The sequence below is a fragment of the Aethina tumida genome, chromosome 1 (genome assembly GCF_024364675.1).
Source record: "Aethina tumida isolate Nest 87 chromosome 1, icAetTumi1.1, whole genome shotgun sequence".
Classification (NCBI taxonomy): Eukaryota; Metazoa; Arthropoda; class Insecta; order Coleoptera; family Nitidulidae; genus Aethina; species Aethina tumida.
The window spans coordinates 46,040,404-46,060,694 of NC_065435.1; the positions used below are offsets into that span (position 1 = coordinate 46,040,404).

At 29.7% G+C, this 20,291-nt stretch overlaps 6 protein-coding genes across 7 annotated transcripts; 4 read left to right on the forward strand and 2 right to left on the reverse strand.

Moving 5' to 3' along the window:
• The first annotated feature begins 124 nt into the window (after positions 1 to 124).
• Positions 125 to 3,502, forward strand: LOC109598448 (uncharacterized). Of its 2 annotated transcripts, none has more exons than XM_049960974.1 (5): positions 125 to 231; positions 1,366 to 1,641; positions 2,232 to 2,435; positions 2,486 to 2,670; positions 2,991 to 3,502. In XM_049960974.1, exons 1-5 carry the CDS (start codon positions 141 to 143, stop codon positions 3,039 to 3,041), a joined length of 807 nt encoding a protein of 268 aa, XP_049816931.1. In that variant the 5' UTR covers positions 125 to 140; the 3' UTR covers positions 3,042 to 3,502. The 2 variants fall into 2 exon arrangements, with proteins under 2 accessions (XP_049816931.1, XP_049816932.1); XM_049960975.1 differs by lacking the exon at positions 125 to 231 and adding an exon at positions 314 to 453.
• LOC109598741 (40S ribosomal protein S29) lies at positions 3,390 to 4,586 on the reverse strand. Its single transcript, XM_020014664.2, has 3 exons — positions 4,432 to 4,586; positions 4,000 to 4,099; positions 3,390 to 3,500 (listed from the first exon to the last, which is right to left on the reverse strand). The coding sequence occupies exons 1-3, from the start codon at positions 4,491 to 4,493 to the stop codon at positions 3,492 to 3,494; spliced, it is 171 nt and encodes a 56-aa protein (XP_019870223.2). The 5' UTR covers positions 4,494 to 4,586; the 3' UTR covers positions 3,390 to 3,491.
• A 631-nt stretch (positions 4,587 to 5,217) lies between these two features.
• LOC109598978 (probable tubulin polyglutamylase ttll-15) lies at positions 5,218 to 7,319 on the forward strand. The gene is made up of 6 exons (XM_020014892.2): positions 5,218 to 5,441; positions 5,497 to 6,215; positions 6,273 to 6,530; positions 6,582 to 6,794; positions 6,872 to 7,085; positions 7,138 to 7,319. The coding sequence occupies exons 1-6, from the start codon at positions 5,400 to 5,402 to the stop codon at positions 7,246 to 7,248; spliced, it is 1,557 nt and encodes a 518-aa protein (XP_019870451.2). The 5' UTR covers positions 5,218 to 5,399; the 3' UTR covers positions 7,249 to 7,319.
• A 473-nt stretch (positions 7,320 to 7,792) lies between these two features.
• LOC109599095 (peroxynitrite isomerase THAP4-like) lies at positions 7,793 to 8,464 on the forward strand. Its single transcript, XM_020015040.2, has one exon. It carries the CDS (start codon positions 7,887 to 7,889, stop codon positions 8,376 to 8,378), a length of 492 nt encoding a protein of 163 aa, XP_019870599.1. The 5' UTR covers positions 7,793 to 7,886; the 3' UTR covers positions 8,379 to 8,464.
• A 395-nt stretch (positions 8,465 to 8,859) lies between these two features.
• On the forward strand, positions 8,860 to 12,714 carry LOC109598622 (ras-related protein Rab-8A). Its single transcript, XM_020014535.2, has 4 exons — positions 8,860 to 9,048; positions 10,073 to 10,133; positions 10,190 to 10,535; positions 11,708 to 12,714. The coding sequence occupies exons 1-4, from the start codon at positions 8,925 to 8,927 to the stop codon at positions 11,801 to 11,803; spliced, it is 627 nt and encodes a 208-aa protein (XP_019870094.1). The 5' UTR covers positions 8,860 to 8,924; the 3' UTR covers positions 11,804 to 12,714.
• A 321-nt stretch (positions 12,715 to 13,035) lies between these two features.
• LOC109599068 (RRP15-like protein) lies at positions 13,036 to 14,029 on the reverse strand. The gene is made up of 3 exons (XM_049960976.1): positions 13,899 to 14,029; positions 13,546 to 13,847; positions 13,036 to 13,497 (listed from the first exon to the last, which is right to left on the reverse strand). The coding sequence occupies exons 1-3, from the start codon at positions 13,942 to 13,944 to the stop codon at positions 13,078 to 13,080; spliced, it is 768 nt and encodes a 255-aa protein (XP_049816933.1). The 5' UTR covers positions 13,945 to 14,029; the 3' UTR covers positions 13,036 to 13,077.
• Positions 14,030 to 20,291: the final 6,262 nt, after the last annotated feature.

Consider the following 20,291-nt stretch of genomic DNA (forward strand, 5'->3'; position numbering starts at 1 on the left):
AAAATCTCCCACACAAAATGCTTTCTCTTATAAATAAAATACTTTAGGTCGAAACACTAATTATGATGATTCGCCTAATTTGGCAACCGGTCAGAAATAACTATGGAGATCATGAGATTTCATCACTGCAATCTTCTTGAATGCAATCTCGACAACGCGCGCGAAATTTCATCAACTTAATTCTCCGATACGACGTGCAGCAAGTGTTATGTAAGAAGGCCACAGCCTCTGGTAAGTAAATTTCTTGAATGTATGTGTGTGAAAGCAAAGTCAGTCTTTGTTTTGAACGTGAACTACAGTTGCGATTCGCATTTGTCACGCTGAAGAAATGTTGAAGATCGGGTAGAGGCAGTTCGGGATTTCGAGCAATTAGGATGAGACACAGGAATTTTCAAATTGGGGTGTTGTGTGTGCAATTATTATGTGTTTTGTGTCAGGATAAAACCACCACAGGTGAATTTTGCTTTAAGCATACGTATATGTAACTGTATTTTAATATTAAATAATGATTATTTAAATGTATATTAAAAAGTGTTTAATAATGGCATTGTTTAATATAATTTACATTTATTATTTCGTTAAAAGTAAGATTTTTTAATCTAAATTGTATTTATTATTTAAAAATGTATAAAATATTTCTCTAAATATGCAAGATCACAGTTTGAAGGGTATATAAAGTAGTTCATTGCTTGCTTACATTCTTATTAATTATAAAATTAATTAATTAATTGACTATGAGTCAGAAACCACATTGAGTTATTTTTGAATCGTAAATTCATTAACTGTAGTTAGTGTTATAATTGCATACTTGATTAATACATAGTTATTATAATAATAGATTGGAAAATTAAAGGAATTGATCAGAATAAATTTGTAATTGCAAAACCAATATGTATGAAGTTTCTAGTGCAATTTGTGGTAAAAATTCATCATGTAGACACATACAAATGTTCCATAAAAAATTTTTAATGAATAATACATGATTTAATAGCCTTTTAGGAACTTCTGTAGTGTAATTAATCAGATTAATAATGAGGGTATTTCGCAATTTTAGTATAAAACTTCAAAAAACTGGATGTTATATTTAAAATGTCATATTTCGTAATAATAACATTCACCTAGATATCGTAGTAAAGTAAATTAATACGATAGCCTTGCATTTAAGATAATTATTAACGGCACAATAGACTGCATAATCTTCAATAAAATGTTCGCACACTTGAGTAATTCCTAAACAATACAGAAATACATTTTATCTAGCTAAATATATTTTAAATTAATTTAGAACAGAACTTACGTACATTTTATTTTAGAAGTTTTGGAAATATCAGTAGAAAATTATTAAACATTTATTATTGTTTTAAGGCCCATCTCAAAATGCGATCAAAACTTCGGAGAAAACGACACCAATACCAAGTTTGAAATATGTTAAGCCAGAAATAAAAGAAATAAAACCCGTTGAAAAGAAAACTGATAAAGAACCGAAGTTAATTTGTCCAGGAAAAGACGTACCTAGACCGTTTTTCGCATTACCATGCACCATTACCAAAGACTGTGGCGTTTTAGGAAAAAATCTTCTTTGCTGTGACAAAAGATGCCGCAAAGGGGTGCCACCTCCTCAAGAAGAAATTAAACACGAACGTGAGTAATGTATAATAGAAAAGCATTAAAATACGCAGTTAGTGTAAATAATGTTTTATTAAGATATTTACTTCTTGTGTAAAATCAAGAATAAAATTTGAAACTTTCTAAAACACTGTAACATAAAGTATTTAAATTTTTGTAGTTATGAGTTATCGTGTTCGAATAATTTATACATTGCGAGTAGACAATTATCCAAATGAATGTAGTCTCTCAACGAAGTGGAACAACACATTTTGAGTCGCGGTACTCACCTTATTCGGATTTTACATAACGATTCGGAGACGAAACTTTCTTATATAAAATATCAACAAAGAGCAGCCATTTATTTATTGAAACGATTATATAATTAGTGTCTTACTGGCTTCCTGAACTAAAAGTAAATTCTTAATTTAACAGGTACAGTTATTATATTTCGGAGAAAGCCGATATATTTTTGACCAATCACCAACAATTATTTATTAACCGGTTGTAAAATTCCATATGACATAACAAGTGTTACAGGAGAGATTACAATCTAATTATTCATTTCATGAGCGACTCATTTCGCAGGAAATGCACAACAGTAATTAAAAATTTATTTTTAACAGCAATCTTCTTTGGATTAGTGGATCGTAAATGTCCGATGGATCCAATAGCCGAAATATTTCAAATAAAACAATGCGAGAAAGACGACGACTGCCTTCCGAGGATTTGTTGTCCAGAAAAACTTAGATCTGGCGAAATAGTTGGCTATTGCAGAACGGCCGAGCCGATTTGGGATAAAATGCCTATTGCAAAACAGCTTACAGAACGTGAGTGCAGAAGAAAAAGTTGACATAATAATTTATTTAATCGTTTACAGCTATTAGAACCTTGGTGAGCTATATGCAATGTACGCCCCCTCCACCTCCCATTTTGGACGTGTTTCCAAAGCCATGCGACAATGGTTTGGATTGTTTTCCAAATTTATGTTGTCAGGAAGGAGGTAAAAGATTCTGCAGACCTCCGAAAAGATCGATATTGGCTTTGGTTGCAGGAATAGGGCAGGTAATAAGTTATTTCTTTAAATATGTTAATAAAGCCGATATTAAGTTTTATGATCACCTAGGCATTTGTTTAAATAATGCCAACAATAGTTATACAGTAAAAAAAGTGTTTGGCCCGTCTGAATTTAGAGAGACATCATGCATGACAGAGACAGTAGAAGTCTCTCCCATAGTGGGAGACTTGCTGTCTCTATTGTACATGATGTCTCTTTCATTCACAAGGATCAAACTCTTTTTGTGCTGTATATGATTTCTGAAAAATATTAATTTTTCTGTTGGTATTTTACTACGTTTAATATTCTATATATTTTTATTTTTCAGAGAGTCATACCAAGCGAAGCAGCGAGGGCATTCATTGAAAGAATATCCTGAGTATATCCAGAAAACAATGTACAAAAGACAAATTTGTGATATAAGCATTATTTTAGACAAACAGTGCCTTTAATACATTACAATGATGTAAATATTCCCTTTGTTATGTTTAACACAATTTTTAATCACCTCATTTTGATACATATGTGACATGTAATATACTCATTTTTTGGATTTAGTTATATTTTGTTTAATAAAATTAATATGTAAATAAAATGCTTGATTTTATTGAAATAGTTTACTGCGAAGACAACGTATTTAAACTTATATCACTAGTACAAATTTAAACTTAGCATTTATCATTTTCCTCCTTGTAATATTAAAAGGTGGAAATAAAATACATAAAAGTTTAGTTAATTTGTTTACTGAAGAACAATGTCAGTTGGACTTAAATTACTAAATACAAAACTTATTTTGTCACTGCATCTCAGCAAACCATACAAGGACTTCCTAGTCAAGCTGAAAAAAGAGAAAAGTAATATAAGTTTCATTGTAGAAATTAAACTAGTATCAAAAGAAGAACCAACAATGTATGAATAATATTGAATTTTTGATCCAAAAGAATAAATTTTCCTTATAACATCAAGAAAATACTACAAGATTACATTCTAATTTATAGTTATGCTTTGTTAAGTATTGAATTTAGTAAACTGTGTAATGTGCTATATAACTTAATACATATACACAGTTTTTTGTCAAATGTACATAACGGACATGTGAATGTTACAATAACATTAAATATATAAAGTATTTAACTATGTATCTCAAGAATGTAATTACCAATTTAATTTATACATGACTATTACTTAAACAATTTGAAATCTACATATTAGGAATGGCATTCAAATTAGATCATCTCAAATTATAAAATGCCTATCCAAATGACAGAAAATTACAAGTTGGCTTCTTTCTGAAGAATGTCATAAATGAAAAAGAAAATAAATTCTAAAAGACTTACCTTTTTAAAACCAATGTCACCAGCATACTCCCTGAAACACTGACGGCACAGGTTGAGTCCATATTTCCTTATCAGACCGTGCCTGTTTGAGCAAGCTCGACTGAAAACAAAAATTTTCAATAAGATATTGATAACTCTAAATTATTTACACTAATAATTATTAGTTAATGAGAGAATTGGACTAGTTGGATAAACATGGAACATAACCTCGTACAACATTTAGATATCGAGTTTTTGCGCTTAACAATGGTTTTACAATTTAAAAAACAAATAAAATACTTATTTAAACCACAATTTGATACGAATTTATAATTGTCATTTGTTGTTTTTGAGATTCAATAAATCCACAAACGTAAAAGACCATGCTGTTTTGAACATTGAGGTTAAACATCCAGTAAAATAACGATCAGATTAAGAAACTATTTAACTTACCACGATCTGGATCCTTGGCCGTATTTACGGGGATGAGAGTACCAGATATTTTGGAAACCCATAACTTTTTTTAACAAAACTTCTAGACACTAAACCGTCGTCTTCGCGTGTATACGACAGAAAGGAAGCGGATGGAGCTTGCAACGAAGTCGTGTAGCGGCGCTCTATGTTGAATCAATCGCGGGAAAATTTAAACGTTTAAATACCACCCAGATAGTTTTAAAAAAAATTCCAGTGAATCAAAAAAAATGTGTAAAAGTATTCGTGTGAAAACGCCGTGCATTTTTGATAGACTGATTTGACAACGTCATTGAACATAGAGTTCTTGTTTATTTACATCAAAGTGGCAGACGTAAGAATTAATTATTAAGAGTTATTTTGAGTTTTCAATTTTATGAAAATGTCTATGTTAAAAAATTCGGTAAGGTATATAAACATTTAAAAATATTATGTATTAAACCAACAAATCCAATAAAACTCAAAAATAATTTATATATATTTAATTATTCTAATGTAAAAAGTGTCTTTTATTATTCGAATAATATATTTAAATATTTGTTTCATTATTCGAATATTTGTTCTATTATTTGAAATTCAGAATATATGTATATATATATATATATATATATATATATATATATTGAAATTACTACTTTCTATTTTATTCAGAAGACAATACAAGTCCTTCTTTGGTACCTGAGATCCAGATCAATGAAATACAAATTAGGTCTGACTTTCTACCTATTGATGAGTCCAAAGACATTACACTACATACTCAAATTACAGGTGAAACCTATTTCAAGGTCACGTGTACGGAATATTCACTGTAAAATAATCCGCTACGACCGCAAGTAGGTTGTCTGAAGTATTTTCAAGCGAGACGTTAATTAAAACCCGTTAGGTAAGGTAAGATGTGTACCTGATTGTTTACCGATTGCGTTCACGTTGCTATTCCTTATCGGTGCACAATGAAAGACGTAAGTGAAGGAAATAATATCGTTAATCAAAAGGTAATATGAGTACTTATTGCGCATATTAATTATAATTAATGCATTTGTTTTTTAGGTTGAGTCCAGACGGAGGCCTGTTGTGAATAGTCTCGTTGAAACGTACGAAAAATATAACAGCCTTTCAATACTTATAGCAGTGGTTTCCGTGTTAACTATTCTAATAATTGCTGGTGATGAATGTAGGCAATGTTTCAGTAAAGTGGAAACATTAAAATCGAATGAACAACCCAAATATAGTTCCAAAAAGTTTTGGATATACGATAAAATTCCGGACGGCGGTCACTTACACCATGTCAATGTTGTTCTAGACAGACTGGGTTACAAAAAGGACCTAAACACCAGTGATTGGGATTTATTATGGGCTCATGCGTATCCATTTAGAACGCTGTACCAGCAACTAAAGAATTTGAAGCCTCATCAAAGAGTTAATCATTTTCCCGGATCCGGATACATTACCACTAAAGTTGATTTGGCCACCACAGATTCGCAATACATTCCTCCCGCTTTTAAACTACCAGGTGACAAAGAAAAGTTACTGAAATATGCTGAACAATATCAGAACAGTAAGTTTGTGCAGAAGAACAACCATCACAGGAACATTAAGGTTGAAGATATTCATCATTTGGATCTTGACACTGAAGGCACATTTATTCAGAAGTTTGTGGACAATCCATTACTTATCAATGGACATAAATTTGATATAGGAATATACACTGTCATCACCTCAGTTGATCCACTCAGGGTTTACATTTACAACAGTGAAGCACTTTTAAGGTATATTGGTTATTATTATTTTTAATATTCCTAATCAATCAAATATTATATTTGCAGGTTCTGTCCAAAAAAGTACTTCCCATTTGACCCCAGCAACCTGGATAAATATGTAGTGGGAGATGATTACCTTCCGGTTTGGGAAGTTCCAGCCCTGGATTATTATTACAACAATTTAGGATTTGGCATGAAGGACAGTTTAAATGCATATTTGAGGGTTCTTGGAAAGGATCCGTCGGTCATCTGGGAACAAATCGAAGATTCGATACGCCAATTAATTTTAATAAAAGAACCCCTCATTTTGGACGTATTAAAAAGGTTTTATAAACACGTTAATCTTTGACCGTTTATGCATTTTGTATATTTTAGGTTTAAATCTAAAAATAACTTCTTTGAAATGATGCGATTTGATTTCATAGTGGATGAAGATTTGAAAGTGTTTTTGTTGGAGGCTAACATGAGTCCAAATTTATCTTCGGCTCATTACCCACCAAATCAACTAATTTATGAACAAGTCCTTTACAATGTTCTTGGTCTTGTAGGAATTGGAGAGAAAATTCAAAGAGACTCCCTTGCAGTAAGGTACTTTTTGTATCCTAAGTTATAACTCTATACCTTTTTAATGCAAATAATATATTATATTACGTGATGTATTTTAGAAGCAAAGCTGAAGAGGATATGTTTGTGGCAGATAAAAACATTGCAGTCTTTCCCAGTATTTGTAACAGCGCCCTATGTCGAAGTAGCTGTGTTTCTCCTGATTGTCAGCTATGTAAAACTTGTCTGTCACCTGAGACTCGAGCGGACTTAGTCCGCGCCTATAAGGAACATGCAAATCGTGGTGATTGCAAACGTATTTTTCCACCTCCAATGGTAAGGTTTTGTATATTTTTTGTAAGTTTCATCATGTAAAAGTTGATTTCAGGTGCAAGAAGAGGCGAAAAAATCTATTAATTTGGAAAATTACTCGGCCGAAAATCAGTTACATTATAAATGGTTCCAAGGTAAATGTCTTTTGGACAAGTCTTGGTGTTGATGTTGTGACCTATGAACATTTTAAATAGATTGACGTAATTTTCACTGCATTGTACTATATTATAATTTGCAGTCTGTATAAGATAATAATAATTTATTTTTTGTTATTCTAACTGTGATATTCTGTAATTGCCACTAATTTCATAAGCTTGTGTGGGTTGCAACTTGCAACACTTAAACAGCAGTCTGTTTTCATGTAAGCTTTTGTATATTTTTCAATTACGAAGAATAATTATTTCTATTGGTTTTTGCAATGTATTGATATTATATTTTTAAATATTAAATGAAAAGAATATTTATTTTTATTAAATATACATATTTATGTAGTTAAATATAAATATCCATTTATTTTTGTTACTGAAATAATTAATATTAATATATGTTTATAAATAATAAAATTGATTTAATTCATGTTTCCTAATTGAAAATCAAAATGTTTATTTTTTAATAAAAGACTTTAAACCAAACAATCTGACTCTTTTACACCTTTTAGTAGTTTTTTATAATAAGTTACAATCATAATATTTAATTGCGCGCTCAAATTTTCAAACAGTTCCTAACCTCAAAATTTTTTATATCAACTTCAGAACCAAATCTCCCCGTTAGAAATTTAACAATAATTAAATTAATTTCGCAAAGATGTTTAAAACATCTGTACACGAAGCAACGAAACCGTTGTCCTGGCTTCTGGGCAAATGGAAATCGGTGAGTGCCAACGGATCCTACCCAACTATAAACCCATTTTCATACTGTGAAGAACTCACCTTCACCACCATTGGTCAACCAATGCTCAATTACAACTCAGTTACGTGGCATCCCACCGAAAAGCGGCCGATGCATCTAGAATCTGGATACTTGAGAATCAAACCGGGCACAAATGAGGTGGCTTTCATGGTTGCACATAACTTTGGTCTTACTTCATTGGAAGAAGGAACTGTGGACAACAAGAAATTGAACACCAGCAGCACACAAATTGGTAGAATGAGCTTTGCAAAAGATCCTGCAGTGATTGGCATTCAAAGAACTTATACGTTAAATGATGAGGGGAAACTTGAACTAGTTTTGGCAATGGAGACTGAGAACATTGGGTTAAAAGAACACCTGAGAGTTTTGTATGAAAAAATTGAATAATTAGTGGTTTATGAGAAATTTGTTGTTGTCTTAATTTTTTTGTTATAAATATAGAATGTAATATTAAATAAAATTGTCTAAAATATTCAATTAGTCTTATACTAATATACATTGTTGCAAGGTGGTTTTATGATGAACATTGTATTTACCATTGAACTGTATGATTTCCTCTAAAAATCACAACTTTCACTTTTTTAATAGTAAACAGTCAGATATTTTGCTTATACTAAGTACTTTTTTGATTTGTTTTGGATCTGAAATAAAAATGCGTATGGTAATATTCTATAATATTATCTCTTTATGAAGGTGAAGCCAGTAAATTTATTTATAAAAAAGAATTAATATAACTAAATATATACTATCGTTTAAACTTAAATATGAAATATAATGATAACTTCGTGCGGCAACACCATTGAAAGTCCCTAACGTAACTAACTTTTGACGTGGGGAGTTTTGAGATGTGGAATTTGGTAACATTGTTCATCAGGTTCGTGGATGTAATAAGCAACCGGGACAGAGGAGAAAAGTGTTTTTGTGGCAATAATAATGGCAAAGACTTACGATTATCTGTTTAAATTGTTACTGATTGGGGATTCGGGCGTGGGAAAGACCTGTGTATTGTTCAGATTTTCCGAAGATGCGTTCAACACAACGTTTATTTCCACCATAGGTGAGTCAGAAAGTATATTTTGATGTTTCCAACCAACCTGTGGACCTGTCTGGTGAAGGTTACTTTTATTTTCTTTATAAAACCACTCCAATTTGTCCAGCTAATAATAAGGCTGCCCTGCTTTTTGTTAAAACGGAATAATTGTTTTTGGACTTTTGTAACCACACCTAAATATAGGCTTAATTAATTTGAATATTAGTTCAAATCTAATTCCTATATATTTTTTTATTCATTTTTGCTGGAGCTTCTTTGAAAATATCTTTCTGATGACTAATACTTTGCTAGTATTAATTAGGTGACATAAACAATTATAATTAGAGTCCACAAATTCTTCACATACAAATACACACAGTGACTGTTAAATTCAGTTGTAATTAAAATTATATAAACAAATATGTATAAAGTTTATATAAGTGTATATTTGTTTATCCAAATTGTACTATTTAATATCATAAAAATTTTTTTTCTCTTTGCTAAAGGAAATAATATATTGTTGATTGAATTAAAAATTATATGATATTTGTTTCCATATTGATATTGATCAAAAAAAATTCTTTTAATGCATAATTTTACCCAAAAAATAATAAATAGTTAATTAATACTAATAGTTATTATAATAATTTATTTGTTTTATGGTATCCTAATTAATTCTCAGAAAACATATTATACTTTATTTATGTGAGTAATTTAAGATAATTCGGTAATCTTCGTACAGTTTTAGTGCTCGCTTTTAAGTGTAATAATGCACAAATACCTATTAACTTGTTTTATAGTTCCATTCAATTGTAAGTAGTTCAATTGATAAATGAAATTATTGTTACATATAATTATTTTTTACATAATATATGTTCAATCTATTAACAAAAATTGTAAAATGAATTCTAATTTCCCCCTTTCACAACAGAAACGTATTTATGATATTATTTACATTATTTATCATTTTAAATTAGTCACATTTTTATCATGTTCAGACTTCCTTTTTATTATCTGAAAATGTTAAAATTCTATTTATGATTTATTTCAGGTATTGATTTTAAAATAAGGACGATAGATTTAGACGGTAAAAAAATTAAGTTACAAATATGGTAAGTGAATATATTTATTCCATTTGCGTCAAGCTAATATTATGTTTCTTTTGCAGGGACACAGCGGGCCAAGAGAGGTTCAGAACTATTACCACAGCATATTATCGGGGTGCGATGGGTATTATGCTCGTGTACGACATTACAAATGAGAAGAGCTTCGAGAACATTAAAAACTGGATTAGAAATATTGAGGAAAACGCATCAGCGGATGTGGAGAAAATGTTGTTGGGTAATAAATGCGAATTGGAGGAAAAACGACAGGTTTCCAAGGAGAGGGGCGAACAACTGGCTATTGAATATGGCATCAAGTTTATAGAAACTAGTGCAAAAGCTAGTATTAGAGTAGAAGAAGCTTTCTTCACTTTAGCTAGAGATATTAAGGCCAAAATGGAAAAGAAACTGGTGAGTACAAGCACAGGTGCAATAATCTTCCTGTATAAAATGGAATACTAATGTTTATAATGGTTACAATAAAATAGAACAGTAATTGTAATTACTTGAAGATAAGTCATTAATCTTTTTGCTAACCAATTGTTTGAAAAATTGCATTTAAATATAATTTATTATCAATACAATGTAATGAAACATTTTAATTAGTATTTCATTTTAGAATACTGTAAGATAATTGTAAAACTTATATTTAAGCCAATTACGTTGTATATATATTTGGTGACAGAATACTAATACAAATTTGTATTTTTTCTTGCCCCCGTGCATTTATAGAAGGTAAATAAATTTCTTTGTAGGCATGATAATTTTGGCTTAATGACATTTCAACTAATAAAATCAACCTAATTGCTTACATTATTAATGTGTGGAATATTTAGATTTAATATAAAATTCTAAATTGGTTTGAAAATACTCTTTTGATCTTGCATGTTTTTGTATTTTTATACTTAGTAATTTTGGTCACATGCTTGATAAATGCTTGACTATCATTTACTTATCAGTTCTTATCAATCTGTTTCATAAATTTATATATAAGAGGACGACATTTTTTAATTTACATAATATAATAATGATGCATGTCATATTGTTCATGCATGTGGAATAAAATTAACTTTTTAACTATTATTGAGATTGGGCTAATCTATAATATATTGACATCTTTGAGAAATCTGTGTAGTAAGTGTAAAAGGTTAAATTTTCTTATATAGCTGCAGAGAAACCGTTAATTTTTTAGAATAAATTCAATATTTATGGAAGTACTTTTTTTTTAAATATTAACTTTATTTTTATCTTCATTTTAGTTGTATAGTTTTTCTCTTTACCTTTATTTATTTGTCAAATTAAATACTTTATGGATTTATTATTTTTTGCATTTGTTTTTTGTTTGTTTTAAAGATTTAACTTTAGTACTACATTATAATCTTTAAGTTTACACTTTACAGTATATATCTTATTGATTCAACTGTGTATGAGTGTAATATATATGATTCATCTAAAATGATTTGGTTTAAGAAAAACAATGTTTTTCTTACTCATTGTTCCAAATAATTTTTTTACAATATATATCAGTGACCACATATTATTCTATTTTTAATAAATAAAAATTCTTTTTAATAATTGTTTAGGAGGCGAGTAATCCACCAAAAGGAGGCCACCAGCTAAGAGCTTCGGAACCGGCAAAGAAACCAACAAGTTGGCTGTCAAGGTGCAGCATACTCTGACCAACTGCTTACAAGGCCGATCAAATAACACCCTTACTTATTTGTCACATCATTTTCGGACAGCTTTACAATATCGTAGTAAAAGTCGGTGTGTGATCGATGCTTTGTGATGTGAGCTATCCAGCAAATGACAATCTACTTTCTGATTTAAAATGATTTTACATTTATATTATTATTTATTATTAACGGCCTAGTTTGTCTCAAATTGGGGTTGGTATTAAAAATATGTCAATTACATATGGCCTATAAGTCTAGTTACTCTAATTACAAACAAAAGTTATTAGTTCTAAGTTAAAAATTAATTTTAAGGAACAAAATTTTCCCTATCCTAGTCTGTTATAAAAGTTCAGTAAGAAAACCAATTTTGAGACTTTTACAACTTAGTTATAATCACCAACGAATAATTGAACATGGTAGATTGTCATTTGATAAAATCTATGATAATTTAAATTGTGATTAAGGAAGGATACATTATTTTTTACCGTTGTAATTTAGATAATTTATAGGTTATTTATATAATTTGTGTGCACATTCTTGTTTTTGTTAGTGATGGTACTTTATAGTAATCGAAAAAGTGAAAGATTTTGTGTAAACCGCCTGAGTTGTTAAAGAACAATTTGTGTATATACTTTTAAGAAAAATATTAATGTGACATATTAATTTTTTTATCAAGTTATTGTAAATTTACGTTGTATTTGTAATTCCCATAGGGCGCAGAATATAATAATGACCTGACTAATGGAATCCTGACTGCTTACACATTTTATTTATTTAATTGAATATGTAAGTCGAAAATACTAAATAGATTTTATACATTTATATGTAAATGAACTCACAAACAAAACTGTTTATAGATGCCCTTTTCAGTTCAGTACACCTGTAAATGTAAATAAATTATATATAAAACTCAAGTATGTTTTACTTATGGCCTAATTAATTATTGATGAAAGCAATACAAATTTAAATGATATTCTAAACAACAGGTGAGTTAATACATGTTAAAAGGAAAAATTAATGTAATTAATTACATTATTTCAAGTACACTAGAATTTATTTATAATTTTAATAGAATATATCACTTTTGTATGGAGAAATATTTGACTTGTTATTAATTGTAAAATTAATATATTTAGTTCTCATATTTTTAGAAGTTGTTTTCGTTTAAATTAACGTAAACAATTATTTGTTACTAATTACATATTTGTAAGGAAATATTTAAATAAAATAAATAATATTTTTTGTAATTATATTTATATAAAATAATGAAAATGTTACTAATCTGATTCAAGTTCCATTTCAGCATTCTCACTGTCATCCTCTTCTTCTAGTTCTTTGTCCCAATCTTTTAACTTTGCACTCATCATAAAATCGTCTTTTAAAACACTCCAGGTTTTGTCTTTATCATTTTCTTTTTTGGGTTTTGCAGTTTTAGCTGCTTCTTCTAATTCCACATTAGTCGATTTTTCACCCATAAGAACGTCTAAGAACGCTCTTTTGTCAATATTTTTCATCACTTTCTCTTTTCTCACTTCCAAGGGACCAGCTTCTTGCAATTTATTACTAATATCTTTTTGTTGTGCTTTTACAGCATTAAACAGTTGTACAACACCTTTTGTGGCTATTTTGCTCAACAGTCTTTCCCTGTCTTTCTCCAGGATGTTTGGCTTAACACGTAAATTTGGAAGTTCTTTTTTCTAAAATTTAATTCTATAATAAATATTTTCTAAACTCACAATATTTACCCTTTTTCGAAGTGGTTCCTTATGTTCCTCTTCTTCATTTTCTGGTTCGACTACTTCTTCTTTGATGACACCTTCTGCTGTTTGCACTTCAAAACCAACTGGTTTGGCTTTTTTCTTTACATCAGTGAGCTTCTTCGCTTTTGACAACACTATAGTTTTCTTTCCTTTAGGTTTGTTTGCTTTCAGTATTTTCGATACTGAATCCGCCCAGCCTGTGTTTGCTGGACCATCTTCATTGTCACTTCCTACATCATCAGAATTTACACCTTCGTCGTCTGCGTCCGAATCAAATTCTTCGCTTTCTAAAAATTTGTGTTATAAAACTTTTTAACCAAAATTAAATATATTATTACCTGGCTTTTCATCAAGGGATTCGTGTTTTGAAGTCATTATTGTCATTTTTTTAGTTTGTAATATAAGTTACTTGAAATTCAAAAATGTGTTATTGTTTTGCAGGTTATGGCAAAAGTGAGGTTATCAGCGTTGCCAGTTACGGATCCTTGTTTTGGTAGTTCATAAGTACTAGATAATTTTTGTGTACATTCTTATGTTTTTTTATAAGCCCACAAGATTCATTTGATTAGTTTTTAATGTACTAGTAACTTTACCTATTTATTTTTTATACAACTTTTAAATTAAATTATTTATTTAAGAATATTACTAATAAAATAAAAAGGTAACATTTACATGTCTATATATTTCAAATTTTGTTCTTTATGTTACATACCAAAATTATTTTTAGATCAATGGATGTTTAAATTATATATTTAATATATTACGCATTAATAAAAATATATTTTAATTATTTAAATTAAAAGTGTAAAACAATTTTTGGTGTTTGATTTTGATAAAAAGAAACTAAATTAAAATTAAATGTATAATAAAAATTTTTAGCAAAATTTGAGTCTTAGCAATTAAATTTTTATTTACAAGCAGTTATGGATTTTTATTATAATAATATATTTGTTATCAGCAACCCAATTAGTAATTTTCCTTTAAATTAAGTAATTGGACCAAAATACTTAATTTTATTTATTTATTGTTAAATTAATTAATAACTGAGCCACACTTATGACACTAAAATAACCGAATAATAAATTTGGAGTAAATATTGGGGTATTGTCTGAAAATCTACTTAGTTGGCAGGCCACGCAGCACAGACATTTACTTAATTGAATTGATACGGAATAGAACATAATTCGAAACATATAGGAGCAAATTCTCTATTGTGTACATGTCAGCGACGGAGATCCCTATCGCAAAAGTTGTCATATTGAATTCCTTCAGGGATCCGGCAAAGGTAATCCCTTAGATATAAAAGGAAATGGAAGGAAAATAGGTAGACGCAGCACAGCTAGGTAGGAAACAGTCTAATTGGGAAAACTGTAACGTTGAATTTTATCTTTATTCCTTTGGCGACTAAACCTTTTCAATTAGTCGAGCTATTCATACACAGGCACTAAGCTTTCATTACGACGAATTTCGTTGCGACGAGCCCCAGTCGAATGAGAAACGATTAATTGCCATACTCTATTCAATCATTCCATTTATTTATTACACTGAATGATGGCATTAACTTTCTCATTGTCAGGTAAATTCTCCTGTTGTGCGGAAGAACATGAAAGATGTAGCGGATTATAGGGGCAAATTATGGAAATGTGGTTTTTGTTTGGTAAAAATCAAATATGCAAAATACCGTTAATTCTACTATTTAGATAAAAAGGTTATTTTAATTTCCTGTACCAATTGAATCATTAATTAATTTTAATTCTCTCAAATGCTCTAATTATAAGTCGGTTTTGATATATAATTAGCAATCGTTGAACGTTATTTAATTTTATAATAAATGCGCTTAAAAACAAAATTGAAATTCTATTTGTGGGTATATTATTTGTTATCATCACCGATCCAGTTTCATTTAATTAAATTTATTTTATTGTTGTATTAATACAGCAATAAAAATCACTCCAATAATATAATATATTAAATAGAATCATATGTAATTGTCAAAAATATTTTTATAATATCTAATACAAACAAACTGGTGAAAACACAGGGAAAAGAAAACCTAATAAACTTATGACAAATGATAAAGATTGTATAAATGAAGCTGCAAGATTAAATAAGGGTAATATAACACGAAATAATCTTCGCCAAATATATGTGCAATATTTATTCTCGTCATGGATAAGGTAAAGAGAAAAGGATAGGAATACAAATTTAATAATGAGAAGGCGAGATTTCATTAACAAGATAAATTGGACTAAGCACAAAACATTAAGTTCATTACCTAATAAAAAAGTATCTCCATTATAATCAGACGTAATAAAGATCTAAAATGGGGATAAGGATTTAATGAAAGTATGAAAGGAATATTAAATTATTTTAGCATAACATTGCCAACTTTATCATTAAAGTTCGGTCAAATTTTTGTAATGATAATTTATAATATTATATTTAGAGATATATTCTAGGAACAAATACCACGATTGTTTGTGTATTAAGTAATCGTTGAAGATACACTTCAGCAATGAATATGATCGATAGATGCTCTACAAATTATAACAACGCTTATCTGAAATCTGAAATTTCATACTGCAAAATAATAGGATGAAACAACATAACATCGGAACTCGTATCCTTTAGTAAGCCAAACTAATTGCAAATACTACAAAACTAAACAATGAAGCAATGCCTATTCACCGTATCAAGTCAATTGATATGCATTATATTTTGATTAAACTGCTCCAGGCTATAGAAAAATAATTCCCCTTTTATGAAACATCGATATCAAATTCCGGTAAATAGAACGAAAACAAAAAGGGCCCAGATATCTGAACAGGCATCATCATTTAGCTCACACGCACTCGAAACAAAAAAGCCAGTTCATCTTCAATGACTTGTAACTACATCGTAGATAACTCGACCATTATATTTCGCTTTTATGTATTGATATTGATTTTGCATTTTCAGTTGGGATGCACTCATTTTGTACCTACACTGCCCGACACTTGGAATTTGTCATTTTATTTCTATAGACTTCATTGTTATATCGTTTAAAATGTTTATTTATATAATAATGATTTTAATATGCGGTTAACATAAGTAAGTATTATATTATTTCTGAAACTCAGTTGATATCTGTCCATGAAAATTTAACAATAAAAAATTATTAGGTATAATTTTGTGGACGATTGAGTGCAATGAAAATTTGCAATAAAAAAGGAATATAGAAAAATATGAGTTTATAATGTTGTGACCTATTTTGGGCAGTATAGATATATGAATCTAATGACTAATTTGCCAGTACATAGATATATCACGCCGCTTTTATTCATTTCACTGAAATATTTCAAATAAATGTTATAATAAATTGCTTTATGCATAGATGATTTTATTATATTTATGGACGATAAATTGCAAACATGGAATATCGATTTTGAATAGTACACGAAATGGACGAATGCTGTATAATGATTTGATTACAACTCACTTCAATAACAATTTAATGGTAAATACATAACAATATTTTGAGTTTCACGTGAACAAAAAATGTTACAAGTTTGTATAGAAAAGAAAATGTTTGAAATAGTATCACAATAACTAAACTTATAATTCGTGTAATAAATATGTAAATTTGCAGAGAAAAAGTTCATCTTTCTAGGAGTTAGCAAACCAATTACAGTTTATAAATGGAAATAGTTAAAAAAACTAAACCCGGTGGCGCAAAAACCGGTGGCCGGGGGTACTGCAAGTACTTAAACGGCGAATTAAGTTGAACAGAAAAGTTAACGTAACGTTTGAGTTTATGACTTATTGGGAAAGTTATTCAGTGCAGTAAAGAGCGTTTAATCAAGTGTAAATGAGAGTATTCCGAGAGGGCGAAATATATTTTAACCTCACTCGGCAACTTTAAAGTAGTACGTGATGAACTGACAGTAAGAAAATATTAAAACTTTTAATAATCCATCAAGGCGCTCCATCAAGAATAAGGAAGTTTATGACAAGTTATATTGTTGTAGCAACGCCACGGGAATCAGATTACGCTAACCGTCTTGGACAATTTATATACCAGTGACATATTGCGGGAAGGCTTTTCAAATTATATATTTAAGTTTTTAGGCATTAACTTTGTCCACTCAAATTTTACATAATTTTATTTATATAGTGTTTTATTTTTGTTTTATTTTATATTTAAATTTCAAATATAAATAATGTAGATAAAAAAATTAATTAATCAAACTTATTTTTTTTAAATATATTTTACTAAAACAGTATAGCAGAATAAAACGGACGCAAATAAACAAGGAATCTGCGTGAACATTTTTAATCCGTTAGATGGCAATATTCTCGAAGAATATTTCTGACAGTTACAGACAAATTACTATAGTTAATTATTTTTCCCAGCTTACATTTTGTTGGTAACAGTTTTCACATCTTAAAGTCAACTGTCAGTTTTTCGCAAGAGTAACAAAGAATAATCATTAGATTAGATAGACAAACAGCAATCATTATTACAAATATTGTACAACCATGATGACACGAAGCGGAAAAGTATATCCCGCCAGTCAAGAAACACGATACATTCCCGATGGAAAATCACAAGCCACAGTACATAGTATACCGGACGAAATAATGTTGAAAATATTCGAAAATGTACCTAAGGAAGATATCTTTACCTCAGTTTCGTCAGTGTGCCAAAACTGGAATAGAATTTCTATGACTACTTCACTAAGAACTCATCTTAAGGTGGATGGACACCCAACTTTTGAAGATATAAAACAATGGATTGAAACTGCACCATCCCTGAGCGTTATTGAGTTGTCTTTTAGAAAAGATATAAATCGTTTGGCAAGTGTAATAGCAAAACATTCGAAAAATCTTAAAAAATTGATAATCAAAGACAGTTGGGGGTCCGAGGGAAACAAAATGATGAAATGTACCGAACTTTGTAAGATAGCACGCAGCTGTAAGAAACTTGTGAAAATATATTTCTGTCGTAATTCGAAAATTAATGTCCTAAATTTTTTTAAAATACTTCATACAAGAAGTAATAGAGTGATTTACATTGATTCTATTAAGATTCGACAAAACTTAATAGTATTAACTAATAAGATGATAGTCATATCATTTCTTCCAGTTCCAACTTAATTTTATGTTAGGTTTAGTTAGTATTACTTTTAGTTTATATTATATTTTTGTGTAGCAGGCACATGTTGTATAAAATGGAAAGACCATTTAATTTTGTAAATATCCTTAAAATAGTTTCAATTTTTTATTGTTAACATTTGTCTAAGAGGGACATATATCCAGGAGTTTTGCACCAAAGCTGACAATATAGTAGAATAAAACGGACGCATATAGAAAAGAAATCTGTGTAGATATCTTCAATCCGCTAGATGGCGATATTTTGCGAACGAACATTTTTGACTGTTACCCACAATTCACAATAATTAATTATTGTCCCCAGGGAGCATTTTTGTTGTTAACAGACTATTTTTTCACGTTTCAATAATTAGTTTGGCAATATTGAGAAGCAGCAATAATTATTACAAACAAAAATCATAGTTAATTACAATTGACATTCTGAAATCATGATGACACGAAGCGGAAAAGTATGTCCCGCCAGTAAAGAAGTGCGATACATTCCCGATGGAATATCACCAGCCACAGTACATAGTATACCAGACGAAATAATGTTGAAAATATTCGAGAATGTACCTAAGGAAGATATCTTTACCTCAGTCTCGTCTGTGTGCCAAAACTGGAATAGAATTTCTATGACTCCTTCACTAAGAACTCATCTTAAGGTAGATGGACAGCCAACTTTTGAAGATATAAAACAATGGATTGAAACTGCACCTGCCCTGAGCATTATTGAGTTGTCCTCTAGAAAAGATATAAATCGTTTGGCAAGTGTAATAGCAAAACATTCAAAAAACCTTGAAAAATTAATAATCAAAGACAGTTGGGGGTCCGAGCGAAGCAAAATAGTGAGAAGCATCGGACTTTGTAAGATAGCACGCAAGTGCAAGAAACTTATAAAAATAGTTTTCTGTCGTAATTTGAAAATTAAATCCATAAATTTTTTTAAAATACTTTGCAGAAAGAGTGATAAAATAACTTACATTGGTCCTCTTACGACTGCACAAAGCTTGATAGTGTTACGTAGTAGGATGATAGTTGTATCACTTTTTTAAGTTGTAATGTAAGTGGAAATACCATTTCATTTTGCAAATATCCCTTCATTAGTTTCAATTTCTTATAGTTAACGTTTGTCTAAGAGGGGCATATATGCAGGAGTTTTGCACCAAAGGTGGGAAAATATCTCAAGGTAAATCAAAGGGCACTATATGAAAATGTGATGTATTGAATTTAAATCAGAATTGGACGGTATTTTATTTAGAAAAGATGTAAATCCTATGGCAAGGAAAATAGGAAAACATTGAAAAACTCTTGAGATTGTGAACAGTGGCGGTCCGTTTATATGTACTGTAACAGCTTCCAAAATGGTTTTTATTCCAAAGCAAATATAACACTTCCATCATCTTTTTCCGATTAATTTTTTGGGAGCTCTTCATATACTTTGGAACCTCTGCAGCACTGCAGCACATATGCACGGGGCGCCACTGGTTGTGAGTATTTATAATTTTGCTGGTTTGATCATTTTGTATGTATTATCATCACCCTGGTTCAAGTTTTTATTGTTTATAGTTAAAAAACATGTTCAAATAATTTTTGTTTCC

Bases quoted from the DNA above. Each gene is read 5' to 3' on its own strand.
- LOC109598448 (XM_049960974.1), top strand. From the start codon at position 141: ATGCAATCTCGACAACGCGCGCGAAATTTCATCAACTTAATTCTCCGA. The intron at 1,642-2,231 runs GTGAGTAATGTA...TATTTTTAACAG, and splicing joins AGAAGAAATTAAACACGAAC to CAATCTTCTTTGGATTAGTG. The intron at 2,671-2,990 runs GTAATAAGTTAT...TTTATTTTTCAG, and splicing joins TGGTTGCAGGAATAGGGCAG to AGAGTCATACCAAGCGAAGC.
- LOC109598741 (XM_020014664.2), bottom strand. From the start codon at position 4,493: ATGGGTTTCCAAAATATCTGGTACTCTCATCCCCGTAAATACGGCCAA. The intron at 4,100-4,431 runs GTAAGTTAAATA...TTTTGTTTTCAG, and splicing joins GGCCAAGGATCCAGATCGTG to TCGAGCTTGCTCAAACAGGC.
- LOC109598978 (XM_020014892.2), top strand. From the start codon at position 5,400: ATGAAAGACGTAAGTGAAGGAAATAATATCGTTAATCAAAAG. The intron at 5,442-5,496 runs GTAATATGAGTA...TTTGTTTTTTAG, and splicing joins ATAATATCGTTAATCAAAAG to GTTGAGTCCAGACGGAGGCC. The intron at 7,086-7,137 runs GTAAGGTTTTGT...AGTTGATTTCAG, and splicing joins GTATTTTTCCACCTCCAATG to GTGCAAGAAGAGGCGAAAAA.
- LOC109599095 (XM_020015040.2), top strand. From the start codon at position 7,887: ATGTTTAAAACATCTGTACACGAAGCAACGAAACCGTTGTCCTGGCTT.
- LOC109598622 (XM_020014535.2), top strand. From the start codon at position 8,925: ATGGCAAAGACTTACGATTATCTGTTTAAATTGTTACTGATTGGGGAT. The intron at 10,134-10,189 runs GTAAGTGAATAT...TTTCTTTTGCAG, and splicing joins AAAATTAAGTTACAAATATG to GGACACAGCGGGCCAAGAGA. The intron at 10,536-11,707 runs GTGAGTACAAGC...ATAATTGTTTAG, and splicing joins CCAAAATGGAAAAGAAACTG to GAGGCGAGTAATCCACCAAA.
- LOC109599068 (XM_049960976.1), bottom strand. From the start codon at position 13,944: ATGACAATAATGACTTCAAAACACGAATCCCTTGATGAAAAGCCAG. The intron at 13,848-13,898 runs GTAATAATATAT...ACAAATTTTTAG, and splicing joins ATCCCTTGATGAAAAGCCAG to AAAGCGAAGAATTTGATTCG. The intron at 13,498-13,545 runs GTAAATATTGTG...ATTAAATTTTAG, and splicing joins AGGAACCACTTCGAAAAAGG to AAAAAAGAACTTCCAAATTT.